The sequence below is a fragment of the Garra rufa genome, chromosome 16, assembly GCF_049309525.1.
Source record: "Garra rufa chromosome 16, GarRuf1.0, whole genome shotgun sequence".
NCBI classification, from domain to species: domain Eukaryota; kingdom Metazoa; phylum Chordata; class Actinopteri; order Cypriniformes; family Cyprinidae; genus Garra; species Garra rufa.
In genome coordinates this window covers 43,240,764-43,264,338 of record NC_133376.1, presented here as the reverse complement: position 1 = coordinate 43,264,338, position 23,575 = coordinate 43,240,764, and the positions used below count along the sequence as shown (strand labels likewise).

Genomic DNA, 23,575 nt, shown 5'->3' with positions numbered 1-23,575 from the left:
ACTTTCAAGGACTCATGGGAACCCTGTTGATAATAATCAGAAATGTTTCTTGAGCAGCAAAGCAGCAAAGCAGCAAATTAGAATGATTTCTGAAGGATTATGTGACGCTGAAGACTAGAGTAACGATGCTGAAAATTTAGCTTTGCATCACACAAATAACTTACATTTTAATGTTGATTCACACAGAAAACAGCTATGTTAAATTGCAATAATATTTCACAGTAGGCCTAGATTTTTACCGCATTTTTTATCAAATAACTCCAGAGTCGGTGATATATCTTACCATTTAAGACTTTTAATAAAGTAAAATCATAAATAATAAGTTGTTACTCGCCATGCATGCCAGACTGGTGGAGACTCCAGTATATGCTGAGACAGTTTTTCTCTCTCTTCATGCCTCGTCTGCATTGGCACCCGTGCAAAGGACTGGACAGCAGAGCAGAGACTGCATTTGCACACTGACTGCGGGCTCCAGGACCGAGTTTCATGCTGCCGTTTCCGGCGACGCACTGGCGAAGGGTCCGAAGACGCGGGCTGCAGGTCTCATCACTGGAACAGGTGTCTCCTGCTATAAGGCAGTCTCTCCCTGCAGAAAGCAATACCTGCAAAGCTAAAGGTAATAAAGAAGAGATTTGTGTCAAATTCACCATCAAAACGTTGCCACATGTGGTTTACTAGGCTATAGTGTATTTTATTGATATGATTTGGAAATCAAACAACCAACACAGCAATATCCATTTTCTCAGCATCAGAAACAGTGGCCATCAGACATAAACGTCTCATTTTTACACAATCAAGTAACCATCAGGTTTCACAGGCTACACCTGCACTTCATTAGATATAATCACATCCCATCTGCTGTTCCAATGTCATTATTCACTTTCACCAACTACAGCCTGCTGATCCGGGTCTTGTCTGTTACCGTACTCTGTGTGTTGTTTTTACAGCATAATAAATTGCATTTACACTACCTGAACTCTGTGTATTTACTCTATTTATGGTTTTAAACCCTCATGTTGAGTTACTGACTTTGCCTACACAGGGTATAAAAACCTCCCCCCAAATTTTTTTACATTTTGTCCTTTTTTTCTTGTTACGTCAAAAATCCCCAGGTTTAAAAAAAATGTATACCAAATCTTTGCATACACTGCATGCCAAATCTTAGATTTAGATGGTGATTGCATTTTTGAAACTGACTGACTGTAGGCCTCACTAAACAGGGTTGCCAGGTCCGCAAAACAAAACCATCCCAACTGCTATCAAAAACAAAAACAAAACTAGACCAATCACATTTGTTCCATGTTTTTCTCCTCGCAGAAATAGCATTCTATGGGGTAAACTCTTCGGGGACAAATATCTCTTTGACCCGTGAACTAAAAAATAACCAACAGCAACAATGTAAAAGTAGCCCAGCTCTGCGGGAAAACCACTGACTTGGCAACACTGCTCATTGACCTGAGCTTATGTAGTTTTTGAGTAAACTTTGTCAAAATGATCCACAAATAGTACTTTTTACTAGGAGTGCTCCGATCAGGATTTTTGAGACCGATCACCGATTTCCAATCACAGGAAGCAGTATCTGCCGATCCAATCACCAATACTGATCTTTTTAAAGCCTTCTTTTTATCATGTAGAATGATTCATAGTGAAACTCCGATCAGTTTTTTTAGGCATTTAATCAGTTTTTTTAATTTGAGGGGTGAAGCAGAGCACAAGCCTGATTTTCACAAACACATTTATCCATTATTTTGATTTCAAATCCAAACATTGTTATTGAAAATGCTTTTTCAGCATTGTGATTTTTTTTTACACAGTACAGTAATACAGTACAGTAATCTTTTATAGACAAGTTTAAACACAATAAATATAAGCAACACATTATTCAATGCTTTTTACTTTTGCATTTACTTCTAGATTTATGTATTAAGTTGGTCAAGCAAGTGGCAAACATTTAAACTGCTTACGTTGTCACAAACATAAAAATTACTATTGACAAAAATAGTTTTTTCTTTTGCATTTAAATCTTCATTACAGGCAATCCTGTTGTTAAAAATGAAATTTGTTTTCCTACCTCCTAGAGTGCCATATATTATTGCCTTGTCTATCTAAAAATGCTCTTTTCCTTTAAACCTAGCCTCAAATGCGATGACTGTGAAACACAGTAGACTTTAATGATATGTATTTATGGTGTAATTATGACATTTTCATGTCAATCCTTGTTCATATTTACCGCAAACAATGCACAGTCACTTTAATTATGTGCGTGCAGCACAGACTCGGTACGGAAACGATCTCTGCACTGCTGCAGATGCACCGCTCCTGGATCACACTGCCAGACCGCAACCATTCGCAGCATGAGCGCTTTAATCCATTAACATGAGCGTGAAAAAATACTGCATTTATGTGCTTTATGAGATCTGCCTTTTTAGAAACCGCCGATCAAACATCCCAAATCGATTATCGGCCGATAGTGATCGGTAGCTGATCAATCGGAGCACCCCTATTTTTTACACTCACAAACTGTGAATAAGTTCAGATCAATGAGGCCTACGATTAATCCATTTCAAAAAGAAATACAAAACCTGTCCTAATTGAACTAAAACAAGCTGACAAAGATTGAGTCTAATATTTGGTCATAATATAGCATAATCAGAGGCGAACAGTAGTGAAATATTTTTACTCTGCTTTAAAAGTACTTTTTTTTTTCTTTAGAAAACTTTACTTCACAACATTCCAAAGCATGATATTATACTTTTTAATGCACTATGTTTCATATTAAATATCATTTAATACTTAATTACATTAGAAATCTAGTACTTTCGTAGTTTTACTCAAGTAAAAGAAATTCAAAGAATTACTTGAGCACAAGAAAGTAAAACATTTTAAATGTTCGTAAGTATTAAGGTTAAAAAACCAACAACTTGTATTTATAAAATGTAGTGAAGCAAAAAGTCTGATGTTATGCTTTGGAATGTAGTGAAGTAAAAGTTTTCCAAAGAAAAAACACCCTGATAAAGTACAGATCCTAACAGAAACTGTCTAAGCATAATGAGAGATTTGTAAGATCTAACCAGGATTCCCAGCACAGCACAAGGGTTAAGTGTGATAAACATCAGTTGTATTTGATCAAACTTGAGGCGTAAGGACTTGAGATCACAATAAAAAACATTCAAAATCTTTTGAACTATAATATTATGCAAACTTGTAAGCCAATCACAGGCATCACATATTGCATAAGCAATTGCTTTTGTTTTATATATCATGCATTAGCTGGCAAATTCAAATGACTTCAAAATTTGAGGTCAGTAACACGTTAAGCTTCTAATCCTGGAGATGTGACTTGGCATTGCCTAGAGAGTGAGAATGAATGCATTTACATAAAATACAAGATTTGACGCTCAGAGTGGTTTCCTGAAATGACAGAGACAGATACATACATAAAATATACTACAGGTTGCAACAGCATCTGTTAATCCACTGATTAAATTGCATGAGAAAAGGGCTCTGAACGAGACTCAAACTAAATGAGAAAAAAGAAAAACATTATTTTAACATCTAACAGATTTATGCATGTGCTAGTGTTTTGAACTAATGGCGACGTCAAATAAGAGGTAAAATCACCAGCGCATTTTTGGACCCGAACGCAAATTAACAGCTCGCTGTTGAAAAGCATGGTTGCGTGACTTTGACACGGCTTTTCATGCCTGTCGGTGAGAGCCTGATGTTTTTCAGCCTCAGTCGGGAATAGCAGAACCTGTGGGCTGATATTGTGAACCCGAAAAACTCAAAGGCTCTCTGACAGATGCAACCATATGCAGACAGTTTTGTGGAGGCAGGGAAGGCGATGTATCATGACTACAGACATGAGAATAAATCAACATGACAGCGGGCAAAATGAGACTTTCTATATCTTATTGGAGCATTGTTCAACATTAGTGCCTGAGCTGGATTAGGGAGGGAATAGCCTGATAAAAAAACCAGCCCAGTCGCCGTCTGATCAAACCGAACACAACTGAGACAATTCATTATTTCAATTAAACAAGCCTGTCCTCTCGCTTCCAGCAGGCTAGGACGCATGTTAATGAGCCACGCTGCTTTCTTAACTTTAGTTCCTGATGCATGTTTAATTTATTCCTTTTCTTTGTTTGTTGGAGATTTACGTTAACGACTGGAAATCGTGGCCGTGGAGACGGCTTTGAGGTAATTCATATGGGAGTGAGGTAAAAGGCTTGTTTGTTAAGCCCTGAACAACTGGCCCTCGAGACTGGCTTCTGTAATGTGTGATGATAATTTCCGCTCTAATGACTAGAACCGCACGCCGTGATGAATGTCATATTTTTTCCTCATTACACAAAATCTGACACTCATAAAGATCATGCTTAGTATCTATAGTTATGCAAGGCTGTATAATTGTTTACGGTTCTTAGACTCAAATGATGCATCTGTACAATTTGCATTTTAGTTCATTAAGAGTTGTTAAAATAACAACAGTAGCTTGTGTATTGTAATTTGAAACTTACAAGGGTCATATTTGGTCTTATTACAATTATCTGTATACCTGACTGCCATAACCAGAGCAAGCCCATTTTCTGGTTAAAAAAAAAAAAAAAAAAAAAAAAAGATTCTGAATAACTACTGGCATATTATATTCATTTATGTTTACATATTCAAATAATAGTAGCTGTGTGTGATACCAGTGGTGTAATGTAACGAAGTTATAATACATACATATATATATATATATATATATATTTATGCAACTGTAACTGCAATTTAAATGCATCCATGTCCTCTCTGAGATGTATTCGACTGTGTAAATACATCTAAATGCTATTTCATATACATTATAACATATTTATTTGCTTCTTTTCCATTTACTTGTACTTTTACTTTCAATACTTAAGTATGTTTAAGTTAAAAAAAAAAAACTTTTGTACTTAAGTACAATAAATATCACATACTTTAAGACTGAAGTGATACTCTAAATGGTGACTTCAACTTCTACCAAAGTCATTTTCTGATAAGATATCTGTACTTTTTTACTTAAGGCTTTCAGGTAGTTTATACACCACTGTGTGATACAAGCAACTGTTAAAAATCAAACATTAAAACAAAAAACTTTTTTGAGCACGGATGACACTAGATTAAATTTGTGAATTTAACTAGGGTTGTCAATTTAGCATGTTTAACATAGCTCAATGAAATAAAAATAATAATAAAACAGTAAAAACGAAACAGTTAATGTTTCCTTTAACTCTAAACTATAAATTCCATTAAAAAAGATTTTTTCACTGTGATAATTTAATGCAAATTAACATGAAGTTTGTAATAAAAAGCTTAAAATAAAAAATTAAATAAAATTAACAAAAATTACAAAAACATGTTTCCTATAAACCATAAATTCCATAAATAATTTTCCTACCACCGCAGAAATTTCAGCATGAATTTTTTTCCCCACAAATTCTGCTGTCACTTTATCTTTAAAGTGTACATATCAGTATCTAAATGGTTTTCACAAACTCTGCTGTCAGAACAGTTTTGAATTCATCTTAAAGGCACAGTTCACCCAAAAATAAAAATTCTGTCGTCATTTACTCACCCTCATGTTGTTACAAACCTGTATGATTTTTTTTTCTTCTGTTGAACAGAAAAGAAGACATGAAGAATGTTGCAGTTGACGGTAGCCATTGACTTCCATAGTATGGAAAAAAATGCAATGGAAGTCAATGGCTAGGTCAACTTTTTGGTTACCAACATTCTTCAAAATGTCTGTTGTTCAACAGGGGATAAAAACTCTAACTTCCAGAAACTCAAGTCTGGAGGGTCAGTAAATTTCACTTTTGGGTTAACTGTTCCTTTATTTTGGAAATATTGATATATGCAATAAATCAATTAATTATTTGGCATATAACATTAAAATCGCACACTACATGTCTGTGCAAAGTTATCAGCTTATGATCAACAAGCTGGTAAAAAAAGGTACAAAAGCTGTCACTGGGATGGTATCCTCTCAAAAGCTACACATTTATACCTTATTTACCCCTAAAAAGGTGCATTTTAGTACCTGAAGATACACATTTATCTTTAAAATGTACATATTAGTATCTAAATGGTACATTTTGAAAGGATACTACCCCACTGACAGCTTTTGTCCTTTTTTTTTGTAATTTCACCTGATATGCACAAGTAAATACTAAAGGGAATATCTACATAAAGAAAAAATCTAGTTACAACACAGTAACACATCAGCAGAGGTCCCACAGTCCCACCGCTGTCACAATTCAAACATTTTTTGTGCAGAAGAATGAATATAAGTGACAAACAAAAAAAATCAGTTTTTTAGCACCTCCTCAACAGTTCCTGGCAAAAGCTTTACTTGTTTTGAATCCAAAACACTTCAAGACCCCATATGATCAAATAAAGAAAAAAGAAATGTCAACAAAAATGTTTATCTGAAGAAATGAATATGCTGTGATTAGTGAATAAAGGGTGTGTTTCGCAACTCAATATTTCAATATTTGTCCTTCACACTCTCGCAATCCTGCAGGCAGCACAGTATTAGCAATATGTTCTGTGTTTGAGGGTGCGTGTAACTCCGGTTCCACTGAATGCCTATTCATGCAATCTCTTTTCAGATGCTCAGCTGGAAAGGCGAGAGAACAGAGATGTGTGAAGGTGAAAATGTAATGTTAGCTGCCAAATCACAATCTAATAATATGACAAATCATAAGCTAAAAATATTCGTTAGCTAATGTGACATTCTCTTAATGTAGTATTCGTGAATGCTGACAGTATTGAACATTCCCTACTCAAGTTTGAATACAGGCAAGTGTGAATTGAGATTTGAGAGCTATGCCAGAGGGCGAGATTTTCAAAATACTAAAACCTTTACTTTCATCACATGTCTTCAGGAGACTTGAAATATAGTGCACTAGACATATAAACTACTTCTATGATGCTTTTGTCTTTCTCAGTGTGAAAAATGTCTTCAAAACAAGTTGTTTTTCTGTTTTACCTCTGCTAGGGTTTAACCCTAGTGCATATATTTATCTTGTAATTCACACTAGCATTTTAGCACTAAAACAATGTTCTTGAAAGGAACCAATGTGATATAAGTATGAAAGCCTGTTTCCGCCACTGAATAAAACATTTTTTCGTCTCACAATTCTGACTTTTTTTCTCACAATTGCGAGTTTACATCTATCAAATTTGACTTTTTTTTTCTCAGAACTGTGATACAAATGTGCAATTCTGACTTTATTCTCAGAATTATGAGATATAAACTCACAATTAATTAGTTAAAGTCAGAATTGCAAGATAAAAACTCGCAATCCTGACTTTCTTCTCAGAATTGCATGATATAAACTGGCAATTACGAGAATTGTGAGGCATAAAGTCCCAATTTTGAGAAGTAGTCAGAATTGCGAGATATAAACTCACAACTCAAAACTGCAAGTTCAAAACGAAAAATCAAGCAATGCCATAGAAGAACCATTTTTGGTTCCACAAAGAGCCATTCAGTCAAAAGTTCTTTAAAGAACCATCTCTTTCTTACTATTTTATAATCTGAAGAACCTTCTTTTGCCACAAACAACCTTTTGTGAAACAGAACAGTTCTTCAGATGTTTAATTTTCTTAATGGAACCATTTAGACAAAAAAAAAGGTTCTATGGCATTGTGAAGAACATTTATTTTTAAGAGTGTATCAGTCTTTTTTCCCCCTCAAAATTAGACTTTGTAACTCACAATTGCGAGTTTATCTCACAATTACTAGTAAAAAAAAATCAGAATACAAAACTCGCGAATACAAGAAAAAAGTCAGAATTGCAAGTTTTTTTCTCACAATTGTGAGTTTATATCACCCATTTCTGAGAACAAAATGTCAGAATTGTGACTTTATGTCTCGCAATTCTGACTTTATAACTCACAATTGCGAGTTTACTGTATATCTCACAATTCAGAGAAGAAAAGTCAGAATTGCAAGTTTGCATCATGCAATTCTGAGAAAAAAGGCAGAATTGTGAGATAAAAAGTCACAATTTCCTTTCTTTTAATTTTTTTATTCAGTGGTGGAAACAGGCTTCCATATATTAGTGTTAAAAAAAGCAAAAAAAAAAATTTGACTTTTTTTCTCAGAATTGCATGTTTAAAACTCGTAATTGTAAGTCATTAAATCAGAATTGTGATATATCAGTCTTTTTCTCCCTCAAAATTGGACTTTGTAACTCACAATTGCAAGTTTATCTCACAATTCTTAAAAAAAAATCAGAATTGCCAGATACAAAACTCACAAATGCAAGAAAAAAATAAATTGTAAGTTTTTATCATGCAATTCTGAAATAAAATCTTCAGAATTGTGATTTTATCTCTTGTAATTCTGACTTTTTTAACTCACAATTGCAAGTTTATATCTCATACTTCTGACTTTATAACACGCAACTGCGAATTTATATCTTACAATTCTGAGAAAAAAAGTCAGAATTGTGAGATAAAAAGTCGCAATTACCTTTTTTGTTATTTTTTATTCAGTGGCGGAACCCATACAGAAATGTAATATATGTGCTTATATGAAATACCCATGTATTAAATACATGTCTTGTATATGCCATATCCATATATGATTCCTATTAGAAAATGGAACAATTTCATATATTGACATATAAGTCTACCCCATACAAAAATATATGTTTATGTATGTATAATACATGTATTGCCATATATGGAATATATATAATTATTAATATATGTGAGATATATGCATTTTTTTATTATGTTATATACAAATTGGACATATATGAAACCATATATTTCATGCATATTTAATATTTTAATATGTGATCTTTGATCTTTAAATACAGGACACATGTGAGACACTACACTCTACAAAGTTGCAGTGCATTGCACATTTCACACCTTGAGCCTTAAATGTTAAATGGTACACAAAGAAACATCTTTATTTAAACAGAATTTATTTAAATAGGAAAAAAAATGTTACTGACATGCACAATCAAACAGAAAAAAAGAAACAATTACATATATAACTGATCAAAACACTGAACAGGCATAAGAAACAAAACATCAATTGTAGTGGTCCAGCTAAAGTTCTGCAGGTTTGTATTCCCACAGCTTGGTTAGTTTTTGGTTTATTGCCATCCCCAGAAGGCCCCAGGTGAAGAAATGTCTTGATTCCAGCATCTGTATAAAAAAAGAAAAGATAAAAGTTAGATTTTGATAAGATAATTACAAAACATTTTCTGAACCATATACTTAAGACTTGCAATCCAACATTGTACCAAAGTGATAAACTACTATAAGATGACAAATATACTGAATATTAAACAGTTGGTAAAGTTAAAGATTCTTTTAAAACTGCAGAATCCTAATTATGTATATATGTTTGTAAGTTGTAGTTGTAAAATATTCCCAGATACCACAAGGACATGGCAGAACAACAGAGCACAGCCTGCATGGCCCCTCAAATAATATGTCTCTATATACATGAAGAACTAAAATATAGTAGCCCAAATGCTCAATGACAGAGTTCACAGCTAAGGGTACAATTTAATTTGCTATTTAACATCAATTAAAGGTTGTATCAGCGATTTCTAGCCTAAAACATAAAGTGTCAAATTGAGCTGACCTTTATTCACGATCCGCTTGCTGCCTGCCCCATAAATTGTCTGTGAAAAAACAGCGTCTCTCTGGTCAGCCTAGGGTCCGAGATATGCCAAAAAAACAATCGGCGCTATCAACTATTCCACACATAAACAAACCGTGTTCCAACCAATCAGCGTCAGCGGGTTCATGTTGTGGACTTTCCTACTGGTGCAGGGATGTGAGGGAGGCGGAGCGAAAGTCCACAACACCAAACCCCTGACGCTGATTGGTTGGAACAATGTTTGTTTTTGCTATGGAATGGTTGGTAGTGCCGATTGTTTTTTTTTGGCATATCTCGGACACTAGGCTGACCAGAGAGACGCGTTTTTTTTCACAGACAATTTATGGGGCAGGCAGCGAGCGGATCGTGAAGAAAGATCAGCTGAATTTTACAGTTTATGTTTCAGGCTAGAAATCGCTGATACAACCTTTAAATAAAGTGTTGACATTCATAATACCTAATATGTGCATTGTTTTGGCCTGGAGAAAACAGGGTGGAACTATTACATGGATTTTTGAATGACAATTTTGATTAAATCCCCTAAAATAAGGTCCGCCGTTCACACAAACTCATAATCCTTTCACATTTTATTCTATGACATAAAAAAACACCAGTTAAACCCCACTTTTGATTCGTATTTTAATTTTTAAACTCTTATGTTTCTTAAAAAAGATGGTTGCTAACATGCTGCTAAATGGGACTACAGGGCCTGTCGGAGGCATTAAACATCATCACGCCGAACAGTTTATCAATTTACTGTGTTTTGCATTGTAGTTTAATTTATAGTGCAATTAATTGTAGAATTATCAATTAATAGTTTCCCGGACCACATTTACTGCCTTTGTCACAGTGAAAGTGAACCTTTAATAATCTATAGTGCTTAAAGCCACGTTTAAGATAAATGGTTACGGCCACATGAAGCTGTTAGAAAGCATATAGATTGAGGATTTTCTTGAAGCAAGGATAAAATAATATTTTGTGTACCCACCCTAACAACATGATAGCTAAAATGTGGTACTTCATTCACTAAAATAAGTTTAATCTTACCATATCCAAAACCTCTACAGTTATTTATAGATTAAATGCACTAGAATTTTATTAAATAGTACACGGAGACACATATTTTGTTGATTTGATTTGTCTACATATTTAACCTTTTCTGTGTAGACGCTCCATCATTCACATCACTGCCATCCACATCTGCAGGTTCGGCCTCCATTTCTGTTTTCTGAGAATTTCGGGACTCATTACCTATTCATGGGACACAAACGAGAATAGCACAATTATCAGCAAAGATATGAACAAAATTTACTACTATAGATTAACCATATTTTTAAAACCCCATAATCACATAGTGTACTGTTACCTTTATGCAATGTACACAACATGCATGTTCTTATGCACCCACTCTAGGCATGTCACTGACATGTCAATGCACTTGGTGCAATATAACCAAGTACTGCAATTTACTATATGAATTCAAGGTGCTTTTATTTAAATAATTCCATTTTTTGCAGTTTTATAGTTCTAGTCTAGACTACATCTCAGAGATAAACGTTATGGTTTTCATCCGTTATTTTTGTCAGACAGCTTAAAATAATTTCCAGATGTGGCATTGCTTATCCAGTGAAGACAATGAGCTCACAGTATCTCCATACAGATCGTTCATTAACCTACCCAGTAGCTAAAATTAACTTTAATGCAAGCAAATTGCAAAACACATCAATGCAGCTGTAAACATAACATCATATATAAAACAATGCAAGGGAATATTTTAAAAAAACTTATCTGCTCTATATAGAGACAGAGGCTCTTGCAGACCAAAACAATCATATAACACTTAGTTTCTATGAAATATAAGCGTAGGAATAAAGCGTTGAGTAAATTAGCATACATTACCTGCACCGCTGCCACATTCAAAGGCGTTTCTATCGTTTCCTCTCATTGATGTCGGTCTGTCTTCGTGCCCGTCTATAAAATCATTGTCGTTTATTATGTGAATGTATTGGCCCATTTGTTATCCTTCCACTTACTAAGAAAAACATCTTACCGCAGATGACTTGTTTAGCCCCAGCCATTGCTCAGACTCTGCCGTTGGCGCGGGTGAGTTTGAATTTTGGCGCATGCGCAGTAGCGGTGTTGTGACATACGCACTCGATCGCTCATGTATTTTAATGAAATGCGTTTTAGTTCATTGATGATGACAGCACATATGGACAAACAGTTACATGAAGTGTTTTCCCCCTCAATAACTCTATATTACATTCGTTTTACTACAAGTAGCTAGTACATTGGCATTTTTTGAACAGGTTATATATTCATCTGTATTTTTTCCCCAGAAAACTGAATTGAAACAATAAAGTTAAGCAAAAAAATATTTTGTTATGTGATTTACAATAAGCAGTATCTTTTAGGCATAAATGGTTAATAAACTTGCATAAATTCAATATATACATTGGTAATTTTGATATATTGTTAACATATATGGTCTTATCATATAATACAATATACAATTTTAATATATATTGTAAACATATATGGTCATAACATGCAATACCATATAAAAGTTGACCATATATATACTTTCAATATATGTTTATATACAAATTGTACTATGGGAAATTCATATATGTTATAAACATATATCTACATATATCCAGAAGATGTATATATGTGATAATAATATATTGCCCTATATTTAACATATATGAGAGTAGCACTTCTGATATAGGGACATATATGTCATATATTACATTTCGGTATGGGAAACAGGCTTCCATATATTAGTAAAAATAATAATAAATAAATAAATACATATATTTTTCTTTGTTTTTAAAAAAGGGAAATTAGTTTGGCTGTGCTGCTCAGACATGACAAAGAATCTAGTAAAACCGTGATATTTCTGAGAAAAAAAAAAAAAAAAATGTGATATGATAATTTTGCCATATCGCCCACCCCTAATTCTAAGATTAACAGTTAGGTACAAATACACATATTTCAGCCAATAAAAAACAAACATCAAGTTCTACTAGTCACTTTTGGTTTAGTTAATAATTGTCATTCGCAGCACATCAAAGCTTATGGACTTTCAACCAGCAAATTATAGCTTTTGCTTCTATATTTTGTACAAACACACACACACACACACACACACACACACACACACACACACACACTGACGAAAACACAGTCTATTTCGAGCGGCTGGTGCCCTGTCCATTGTGAAAAGTGAGAAGCAAAATTGCACAGCAGGAGTTCTATTGATCAAAAAATGACAACCTGTTGTCTGAGAGAGCCCTAAGTGGGTCTGTGATTGTAAAGATGAATGGTGCAATTCTACAGCCTGTGTCCACCTGATGATTGTTGTCCCAAATCAGCATGGGCTCATTGACCAATATCTGATCCAAACCGACAAGTTAGCACAAACACATCCGATTCAAACAAAGACTATAAGAGTCACTGTTTTCACTTACTCAGATGACTTCTTTAAAGAATACATGTCCAATTGACCATATGCATGGATTACTTCCTTGTTTAGACAAGCCAGCTCAGTCATTTCCGGTCAACTGTTCTGTGCCGTAATAGGAGTGTACTTTGCTCGTTTTCTCTACATAATCCATTCACAATCGAAGAAAAGTTTTGTTTGTCTACGAGGACCAAACGTCCATGTATAGTTTAAAAAATACGTGAGTAAATCAGCTAAATATGCACGAGTCATTGCTATGATTGACAGCAATAACCGGACGAAAAATCTGACAATCTAATGACAAAAAAAAGAGTTGTGCATTAAATGATTCAGACAAAATTCAGAGTAACAAAACTACAACAGTAACAAGTTTGTGTTGGTTAAATATAGGCTTTTTAATAGCTTTTACAATTCAAGATAAAGCTTAAAACATGTAGTTATTAAATTATATCAAATATTTCAAATTCATATCATAGTGCATTATTTCATTCTGATACCATTAATATTTAACTTATTTAATTTGTAGTGAGCTAAATATAAGTCTGTAAATAATTCACCCTTATGGGCTGTTTGTGTCTGAGCTTATTTATTTTATTTTATTGACTTTCTGCTCTTGCTATACTATATACTTCAGTGCGGTAAAAGTAGTGCAGTTTATTATACATTATACATTAAATCAAAAAGCAAGACATCTTGAAAAAAGTTGAAATGATTGATCCTCTGCTGCCATCTTCTGGTTATAAGGGTAATTTCATGTCATTTTCATCTTAAAAAGACGTTTTATGTCATCTTTATGAATGAAAAGTGAATCTTTGAAGTGAATTTTATTGCACAGCTGTAAAGTTAAAAAATGTATGATAGTGTTTAGCTGTCAGCATTTAAATGTACAACTATGCAGGGTCCTCTCCTGGAATTACCAGGCTCCGCATTTAAATTATATGTTGTTAAATCATCTGAATCTGAATGTTCATGCCACTATCATTATTTACAATGTTGCAATTATTATTTTCTCAGTTTCTGATAAGAACGAGGCAGTAGAGGAGTCTCAAGAGTGTCCACCTATATATAGCACATATAAAATGAGCTGATTATCATTATGCAAAAGTTCTAAAGAATGCCCCATGCATATGGTCAAAAAATATCTGATTCACAAAAACGTGATTCTTATGAATTGGTTATTTTTAATGGATCAGTTAGAAAGACTTAAAAAGTTGTTGTTTAGCATTATGAGGTCTAATTGTTAGGCTGAATAAACTAAATCACTTCGTAATTGATGTCAATTAATATGCCGAGGCAAATAATGCTGAGTAATTACATACTTCTCCTTCATCAATCCAAGTGTTTGATATTTTAAGCGAGCAAGCAAAGAACCAACACTGCGATCAAGTGTCCATAAACTTTCAGAGCCGCGGCAGTGAAAAGACAGATGGTCAGTCGCGCGGTTCCAACGGCAGCGTGAAACCCCAGCCCCTCTCCATCGCGAAGTGTGTCCCCTAATGCTGCATTGGCAGAAGCCAGAATAGACACCATACATCATGAATGCAAATGAAGTGCTTGATTTGACATTTCCAATAAGCCTGTCTCAGTGTACCAGTGGGTTTAGCCAATTAACCATGTCAGTAATCAATTCCTTCAGAGCCCTGTGCTAAGTCCTCACTTCTCCTTGCACATAAATCAAAGACAGATTAGCCGATCAGTTACCCAGATGCACCAAACTAACGACCCACTTTAGAATGGATGAGAGCGGAAATGAAAGTTAATGGACTCTGTTAGGATGACACCAACAGAGCCTCTTTATACCTTCACAAATGCGCTCTGTGAGGAAAGAAAATCATGTTGTTCTACCAATGTGAATGTCAATTTAATTAGAAACAGAAAGAACTTTTTTATATGACTAAGGTGATTTTTTTTTTTAAATATGCCTTTGTTTATTATATACACAGGTTTAATTTTGGTATTGGTGGGGATATCCAAACAGATATTTAATTGTTTGATCAAAACTATTGCTAGGGACAATTTAGTAGTTGTTACTTGTTTGTCATATTTTTTAATGTTCAGCTATAATGTATTTCCTTCTGTTTTAAAGATGTCTTCTATGGATTTTTTGACTACTCAAAAGAGAATATAGAAAAACATAACTTAATATGTGACCCTAGACCACAAAACCAGTCATAAGGGTCATTTTTTTTTTTATTGAGATTTCTGTTAATGTATGGTTTGTTAGGATAGGACAATATTTGGCTGAGATGCAACTATTTGAAAATCTGGAATCTGAGGGTGTTAAAAAATCTAAATATTGAGAAAATTGTCTTTGAAGTTGTCCAAATGAAGTTCTTAGCAATGCATATTACTAATCAAAAATGAAGTTAAGTTTAGATACATTTATGAGAGGAAATTTACAAAATATCTTCATGGAACATGATCTTTATTTAAAATCCTAATGATTTTTGGCATAAAAGAAAAATCTATCATTTTGACCCATACAATGAATTTTTGGCTATTGCTACAAATATACCTGTGCTACCTAAGACTGTTTTTGTTGTGTATTATTAAAAATATCAGCAAAATAGTTTACAGAACAATATTTACTATAATTCAAAATGTCAGTTTTTAATGTTTCTAAAAAAAATCTCTTATGCTTATTTAGGTTGCATATATTTGATCAAAAATACAGTATAAAAACAGTAATATTGTGAAATGCAGTTTTGTATGTCAGCTGATGGACTGTAGTGGTGTGGATTACATGTAGATTATTCTGATTTTTTTTTTTTATCAGTTGTTTGGATTTTCATTCTGACGGCACCCATCCGCTGCAGAGGTTTCATTAGTGAGCAAATCAGGGAATGCTAGATTTCTCCAAATCTGATAAAGAAACAAACTCATCTACATCTTGGATGGCCTGAGGGTGAGCACATTTTAAGAAAATTTCATTTTCGGGTGAGTTTTTCCTTTACCCTTGAGTGCTATATTTCTTTGTGTGTCCTCTTGTGTAACACTTTTAAGGTTTTATGGTTTGAATATATGCTTTGTTACGACAATACAATATTTGGCTGAGATACAACTAACTGAAAATCTAAAGGTGCAAAAAAATCTAAATGTTGAGAAAATTGCCTTTAAAGTTCTAAAGTTCCTACGTAATGCATATTACTAATCAATAATAAAGTTTTAACATGTTCACAGTAGCAATTTTACAAAATATCTTCATGGAACATGATCTTTATTTAATATCCTAATGATTTTGGCATAAAAGAAAAATCGATAATTTTGACCCATACAATGTATTTTTGGCTATTGCTACAGTACAAAGATACCCATGCTACCTAAGACAGTTTTTTTTGTCATGTATTATTAAAAAATATAATTCAAAATGTCAGTTTTTAATGTTTCTGAAAAAAGTCTCTAATGCTTACTCAGGCTGCATATATTTGATCAAAAATACAGTATAAAAACAGTAATATTGTGAAATGTTATTACAATTTAAAATGCAGTTTTGTATGTCAGCTGATGGACTGTAGTGGTGTGGATTACATGTAGATTATTATGATTTTTTTTTTTTAATCAGTTCTTTGGATTTTCATTCTGACGGCACCCATCCGCTGCAGAGGTTTCATTGGTGAGCAAATCAGGGAATGCTAGATTTCTCCAAATCTGATAAAGAAACAAACTCAGATCTTGGATGGCCTGAGGGTGAGCACATTTTAAGCAAATTTCATTTTCGGGTGATTTTTTCCTTTAACCTTGAGTGCTACATTTCTTTGTGCGTCCTCTTGTGTAACACTTTTAAGGTTTTATGGTTTGAATATATGCTTTGTTACGATGATACAATATTTGGCTGAGATACAACTAAATGAAAATATGGATTACATGTGGATTATTGTGATGCTTTAATCAGCTGTTTGGACTCTCATTCTGATGGCACCCATTCACTGCAAGGTGTTCACTGGTGAGCAATCATGAAATGCGAGATTTCACCAAATCTGATGAAGAAACAAACTCATCTACATCTTGGATGGCCTGAGGGTGAGCACATTTTAAGCAAAACTTTTCCTTTAACCTTAAGTGCTATATTTCTTTGTGTAACACTTTCAATGTTTTGTCAGAATCTGCAATATTGTAACTTTTAATATGAAAAGGTACATGTTTCTCAGTCTAATATTTTTATGACCATGAAGAACATAAGTTGGAGATGGAGAGCCAACCATCAGTCTCATGCAAATGATGAATGTTCGTTAAAACTTAAAGATAGCATAAATCTTAAATGAGGGTGAATTCACAGCTCAAACACGAGGTACTGGCTAATGACAGCCTAGTCACACATCCATGACCTTTTCGTCACATGCAGAATCATGCAGAATTTGATTCACACCCAAACATTTCATTACGCTCAACACTAAAAGAGATGATATTAAATTTAGAGCAGCCAATCAAAAGTTTGAGGGTTTTAAACATTAACATGCTGAAAATACAAGACGCCACAGACACAATTACTCAACTGGGCACAAAAACCACTTACTGACATCAAAGGAAAATAAATTGCTCTTAGAAAATTGAGACAGCAAAACATTTTAAGATGTTTAAAAAACTGTAGAAATCACAACTCCTCCAATCTATATGCAACACATCACACATATTTTTTTGTGTACCAGAGATACAGCCCAGAGCAAAGACAGATTTGCTTGTACAATGTTTTGATAGAGAAGCAATTTCAAAAAGTCAGTTCCAGGGGAAATATGTCCTCGTCTTCCTCGGCAACGCCGCTTTAGGACTGAAAATAAGAGATATTTTATCTGCCGTTCAATATAGTGAAAAACTTTCATAGTTAATAAGTGTTTTTCCAACCTTTTTACTCGCAGAGTCTTCCGACATATAATCAAGACAAGTGTCCTGATTAAAAGACAGCTTAATTTGCTGAAAAAAATGACACTTTTTCTCATTTATAACTAATGTGCAAGCGAATAATCTGTGAAAACCTATAATTAAGGGTGCAATATTATTCACAAATCTGCATATAAAGGCTGATCCTTTCTCATTCTGCACCTCTGTTCAGGAGTTTCCTATAAACACACTCAAAACATCTTTTAAGAAACAAGAAGCCAGTGGCATTTTATCACCAAAAATGGGATAAAATGCATCAGACACACGCGGAATGGAAAAAACATTAAGGCCACCTAATGTCTTCTAACAGTCCGCATAAAATAGACCTTGAATCTTGTAAATGCCGTTATAATATAATGTTGATAGCTCTGGAAAGTCAATGCTAATCAGGCTGTCTGATGCATCGAACACGGTGGCCTTCCTTTAATCATGTATTTTGTCAGTAGTAGATGCCTATTCCCCACGGCTCACTTCCAGCAACAAAACACAGGCCTGTGATTTATCTGCGGACATCACACGAGGCACGTCACTCTCGTAATCTCACACAAAGGCACAGAAGCATGCAGTTCCCTACAGAAACATGAAATCACCTGCTGCAAAAACATTTGCGCGTTCCCATTTCCTCAGATACCTGATCGCAGCTTTTTAGATCAGATCAGTTTCTTCGCACCTGATTGAGGATTTGTCACTGCATGTTTGTGAATGCCTACATGTGTTGACTCGAGAGCGCAACGGTGACTGCACTTGGGTTCTGGAAGAATTTTTTTCTATAGGCATTTTCACAAAATTCCTCAAACCAAACCAACCAGCTTTGAAATGGATCAGTTAGACACTGTTGGATACATCTAAGAAATTAACAACTTTTCCCACAAAGCATTACGTTGTTGAATTTATACATTATATACATCTAACCCTGGACCACAAAAGAACAGTTAAAAGGGTAATTTTTTTTAATTGAGATTTATACATTGTACATCTAGATGAATAAATAAGCTGTTCATTGATATAGGGTTTGTTAGGATATTACAATATTTGGCCAAGATACAACTATATGAAAATCTAAGGATGCAAAAAAATCAAAATTTTTAGAAAATCGCCTTTAAAGTTGTCCAAATGAAGTTCTTAGTAATGCATATTACTAATCAAAAACAAAGACAAAGTCTTGATATGTTCACGGTAGGAAATTTACAAAATATCTTCATGGAATATAACATTTACTTAATATTCTAATGATTTTTGGCATAAAAGAAAAAAATTATAATTTTGACCCATACAATGTATTTTTGACTATTGCTAGACATATACCCATGTTACTTAAGACTGGTTTTTGTCATGTATGTCATTATTAAAAATTATTAACAAAATAGTTTACAAAACAGTATATACTATCATTCAAAATGTTAGTTTTTAATGCTTCTAAAAAAAGTCTTATGCTTACTCAGGCTGCATATAATTGATCAGAAATACAGTAAAAACAGTAATATTGTCAAATATTATTACAATTTAAAATGCAGTTTTCCATTTAACATGCTTAAAATGTTATTTATTCCTGTGATGGCAAAAGTGAAACATTTCTTATTACTATCAAATCTTATTACTATAAAATTTTTGTGAAAACCATGATACCCTTTTTCAAAATTCTTTTAAAAGTATAATTTATTTAAAATTGTTTTTTTTTTTGTTTGTATAAATATCTACAGTCACTTTTTTTCAATTTAATGCATCCTTGTTGGATCAAATAATATATATATATATATATATAAACAAGTATAATCAGATAAGTAAATTATTTGAGAGTGGATATTCAGCTTTGGCTATTTTTTTAAGTTTAAATCACACTGATTTGTGGTTTTGAAGGATATACTATTGCTTAATAATCTCAGAGGTCATGGTAGGTCTGTTTTGAAAGGTACAAGCATATGTTGTCATTAAAAATTCAACTCTCCTTGAAGAAACTGAATGTGATTTTCGCATCTGGAACTGCACCGTAGCGCTCTATGGAGAGTTAACACTACAGTCTATCAAAGCAAACTCGTTTTGCGTGTCGCAGTTCAGTTGAAACCTTAGCGCCTTCACTGCATGGAGGATGACTATCAAAAAGCAGATATAATCCGTTGAAATAAAGCTTGTAATTGGCCATGCCAGGAGTTATTTACAGGTAGTCGATAGGTTCAGTCGCAGGACTAAGAGTTCACTTCAAACAAACACACCAGCAGAGTTCCGGGCTGCTTGCCAAAGTCTCAGGACAACAGGCGCGCGCAGCCGATCGCACTTCAAAACAACACTTTCTTATTTACTGACCGCAGAGAACCCGAAAACAGGAGGAACAAACAAAGATGGCAATTAGTTACACACAATTGACTACCTCAGAAGGTGAAATGCAACATTCCAGCCATTTAGCCGAGCTGGGAGGTTGCATTCTGACAGTGAGCATTTATCCTTGTTGTCGGAAAGACAATGGGATGAGAAAGGGCAACACTTGATGGTTTCGTCTGCATCGGGAGGCTGCTTTGGTAATGTGGGGCCGCGCTATAGCAGGCTGCATTATTGAAACATTGCTGTCTGCACTTCCAGCATGCCTTGTGGCTTGAATAGAGATAAATCCTCCTCAAACCCAAAACCTGAGAAGTTTGGAAGCTATAAAAAATGAATAAAAATCGACGGTGAAAATCTGAATGAATAATAGAATAAACTTGTTACACATGCAGATTTCATACTTCTCCATTCTGGTGTAACTGCCACCTGTATACTATCTCGCCGTCTGATAAAAAGCCTCTCATACCCGCAGGATATATAAAACACGAGAGAGTGCAAATGCGGGGGCGCTTCTATTTGTATTCAGAAGAGATTGCATAGCGATTGAGCGACTGTTTAATTTCAGCCATTCTGCCGAGTTATAAAACAAGCATTAATTAAAAAAACGTCTAGTTAAAATCAGGTGTCGGCAGATTCTCATATGCACCAATGGCTTGTCAAGCCTCAACACCCCCCACAACAAAAGGCTTTTATCTTAAGACAGGGCGCGATGACATTACAGCAGCCACAGAACCTGTTGGTTCATAATGGTAGCAATTAACTTATCGGCATATTGTCCTTCACTGAGCGTGGAGCAAGAGCGTGACTCATCTCATTTTTTCCGGCCGTTGTGTGGTTGAGAGACTAATGTCATTAAAAACAGGGCCAGCGTCAGTCCTCCTCTAATGACTGATTGTCAGGGTAAGAATGGAGCTCGGGACTTGGCCTCTTTATCATGCAAATATACTCATGAGTAACTCGCACTCCGTTCATGAACAGGTTAGAGGTTGGTCATTATTAAAGACTAACTAGCCAAAAATGGAAATGTTATACTCTTCTTGAAATGCAGAGTGTACAAGTGGCTAGCTTAAACACTGACACAACAGCTTTGTTTACACAAAATTCACAAACAAAGACATTGCAATAAATAAATACGATATAACATTTTTGATACAGCAATATGTTTGTTAGGGTGTTTCAGGTGGTTGTTGGAGCATTGCTATAGCTATACAGTTGTTAGGATATTTTGTTGTCGGAGCGTTGCTATAGCTATACAGTTGTTAGGGTGTTTCGGGTGGTTGTCAGAGTGTTGCTATAGTGATATGTTTGTTAGGGTGGTTGTCATAGTGTTGCTATAGCTATACAGTTGTTAGGGTGTTTCGGGTGGTTGTCATAGTGTTGCTATAGCTATACGGTTGTTAGGATGTTTTGTTGTCTGAGCATTGCAATAGCTTTACTGTTGTTAGGGTGTTTCGGGTGGTTGTCAGAGTGTTGCTATAGTGATATGTTTGTTAGGGTGGTTGTCAGAGTGTTGCTATAGTGATATGTTTGTTAGGGTGGTTGTCAGAGTGTTGCTATAGTGATATGTTTGTTAGGGTGGTTGTCAGAGTGTTGCTATAGTGATATGTTTGTTAGGGTGGTTGTCATAGTGTTGCTATAGCTATACAGTTGTTAGGGTGTTTCGGGTGGTTGTCATAGTGTTGCTATAGCTATACGGTTGTTAGGATGTTTTGTTGTCTGAGCATTGCAATAGCTTTACTGTTGTTAGGGTGTTTCGGGTGGTTGTCAGAGTGTTGCTATAGTGATATGTTTGTTAGGGTGGTTGTCAGAGTGTTGCTATAGTGATATGTTTGTTAGGGTGGTTGTCAGAGTGTTGCTATAGTGATATGTTTGTTAGGGTGGTTGTCAGAGTGTTGCTATAGTGATATGTTTGTTAGGGTGGTTGTCATAGTGTTGCTATAGCTATACAGTTGTTAGGGTGTTTCGGGTGGTTGTCAGAGTGTTGCTATAGTGATATGTTTGTTAGGGTGGTTGTCATAGTGTTGCTATAGTGATATGTTTGTTAGGGTGGTTGTCATAGTGTTGCTATAGCTATACAGTTGTTAGGGTGTTTCGGGTGGTTGTCAGAGTGTTGCTATAGTGATATGTTTGTAAGGGTGGTTGTCATAGTGTTGCTATAGCTATACAGTTGTTAGGGTGTTTCGGGTGGTTGTCATAGTGTTGCTATAGTGATATGTTTGTTAGGGTGGTTGTCATAGTGTTGCTATAGCTATACAGTTGTTAGGGTGTTTCGGAGGGTTGTCATAGTGTTGCTATAGTGATATGTTTGTTAGGGTGGTTGTCATAGTTTTGCTATAGCTATACAGTTGTTAGGGTGTTTCGGGTGGTTGTCAGAGTGTTGCTATAGTGATATGTTTGTTAGGGTGGTTGTCATAGTGTTGCTATAGTGATATGTTTGTTAGGGTGGTTGTCATAGTGTTGCTATAGTGATATGTTTGTTAGGGTGGTTGTCATAGTGTTGCTATAGCTATACAGTTGTTAGGGTGTTTCGGGTGGTTGTCATAGTGTTGCTATAGTGATATGTTTGTTAGGGTGGTTGTCATAGTGTTGCTATAGCTATACAGTTGTTAGGGTGTTTCGGAGGGTTGTCATAGTGTTGCTATAGTGATATGTTTGTTAGGGTGGTTGTCATAGTTTTGCTATAGCTATACAGTTGTTAGGGTGTTTCGGGTGGTTGTCAGAGTGTTGCTATAGTGATATGTTTGTTAGGGTGGTTGTCATAGTGTTCCTATAGCTATACGGTTGTTAGGATGTTTTGTTGTCTGAGCATTGCTATAGCTTTACTGTTGTTAGGGTGTTTTGGGTGGTTGTCATAGTGTTGCTATAGCTATACAGTTGTTAGGGTGTTTTGGGTGGTTGTCAAAGTGGTGCTACAGTGATATGTTTGTTAGGGTGGTTGTCATAGTGTTCCTATAGCTATACGGTTGTTAGGATGTTTTGTTGTCTGAGCATTGCTATAGCTTTACTGTTGTTAGGGTGTTTCAGGTGGTTGTCATAGTGTTGCTATAGCTATACAGTTGTTAGGGTGTTTTGGGTGGTTGTCAAAGTGGTGCTACAGTGATATGTTTGTTAGGGTGGTTGTCATAGTGTTCCTATAGCTATACGGTTGTTAGGATGTTTTGTTGTCTGAGCATTGCTATAGCTTTACTGTTGTTAGAGTGTTTTGTAGTCAGAGCATTACTATAGCTACATGGTTGTTAGGGTGTGTTGGGTGGATGTTG

The 23,575-nt window shown here is 34.8% G+C and overlaps 1 protein-coding gene across 1 annotated transcript in view; it reads right to left on the bottom strand.

The window, feature by feature from the left end:
* The window catches only part of LOC141288163 (GDNF family receptor alpha-4-like), an 89,216-nt gene that overhangs the window by 20,857 nt on the left and 44,784 nt on the right, over positions 1-23,575 (bottom strand). The window contains exon 2 of the mRNA XM_073820263.1: positions 335-610. Within this exon, the coding sequence (XP_073676364.1) occupies positions 335-610 (276 nt within the window). The remainder of the gene's footprint in view (positions 1-334; positions 611-23,575) is intronic.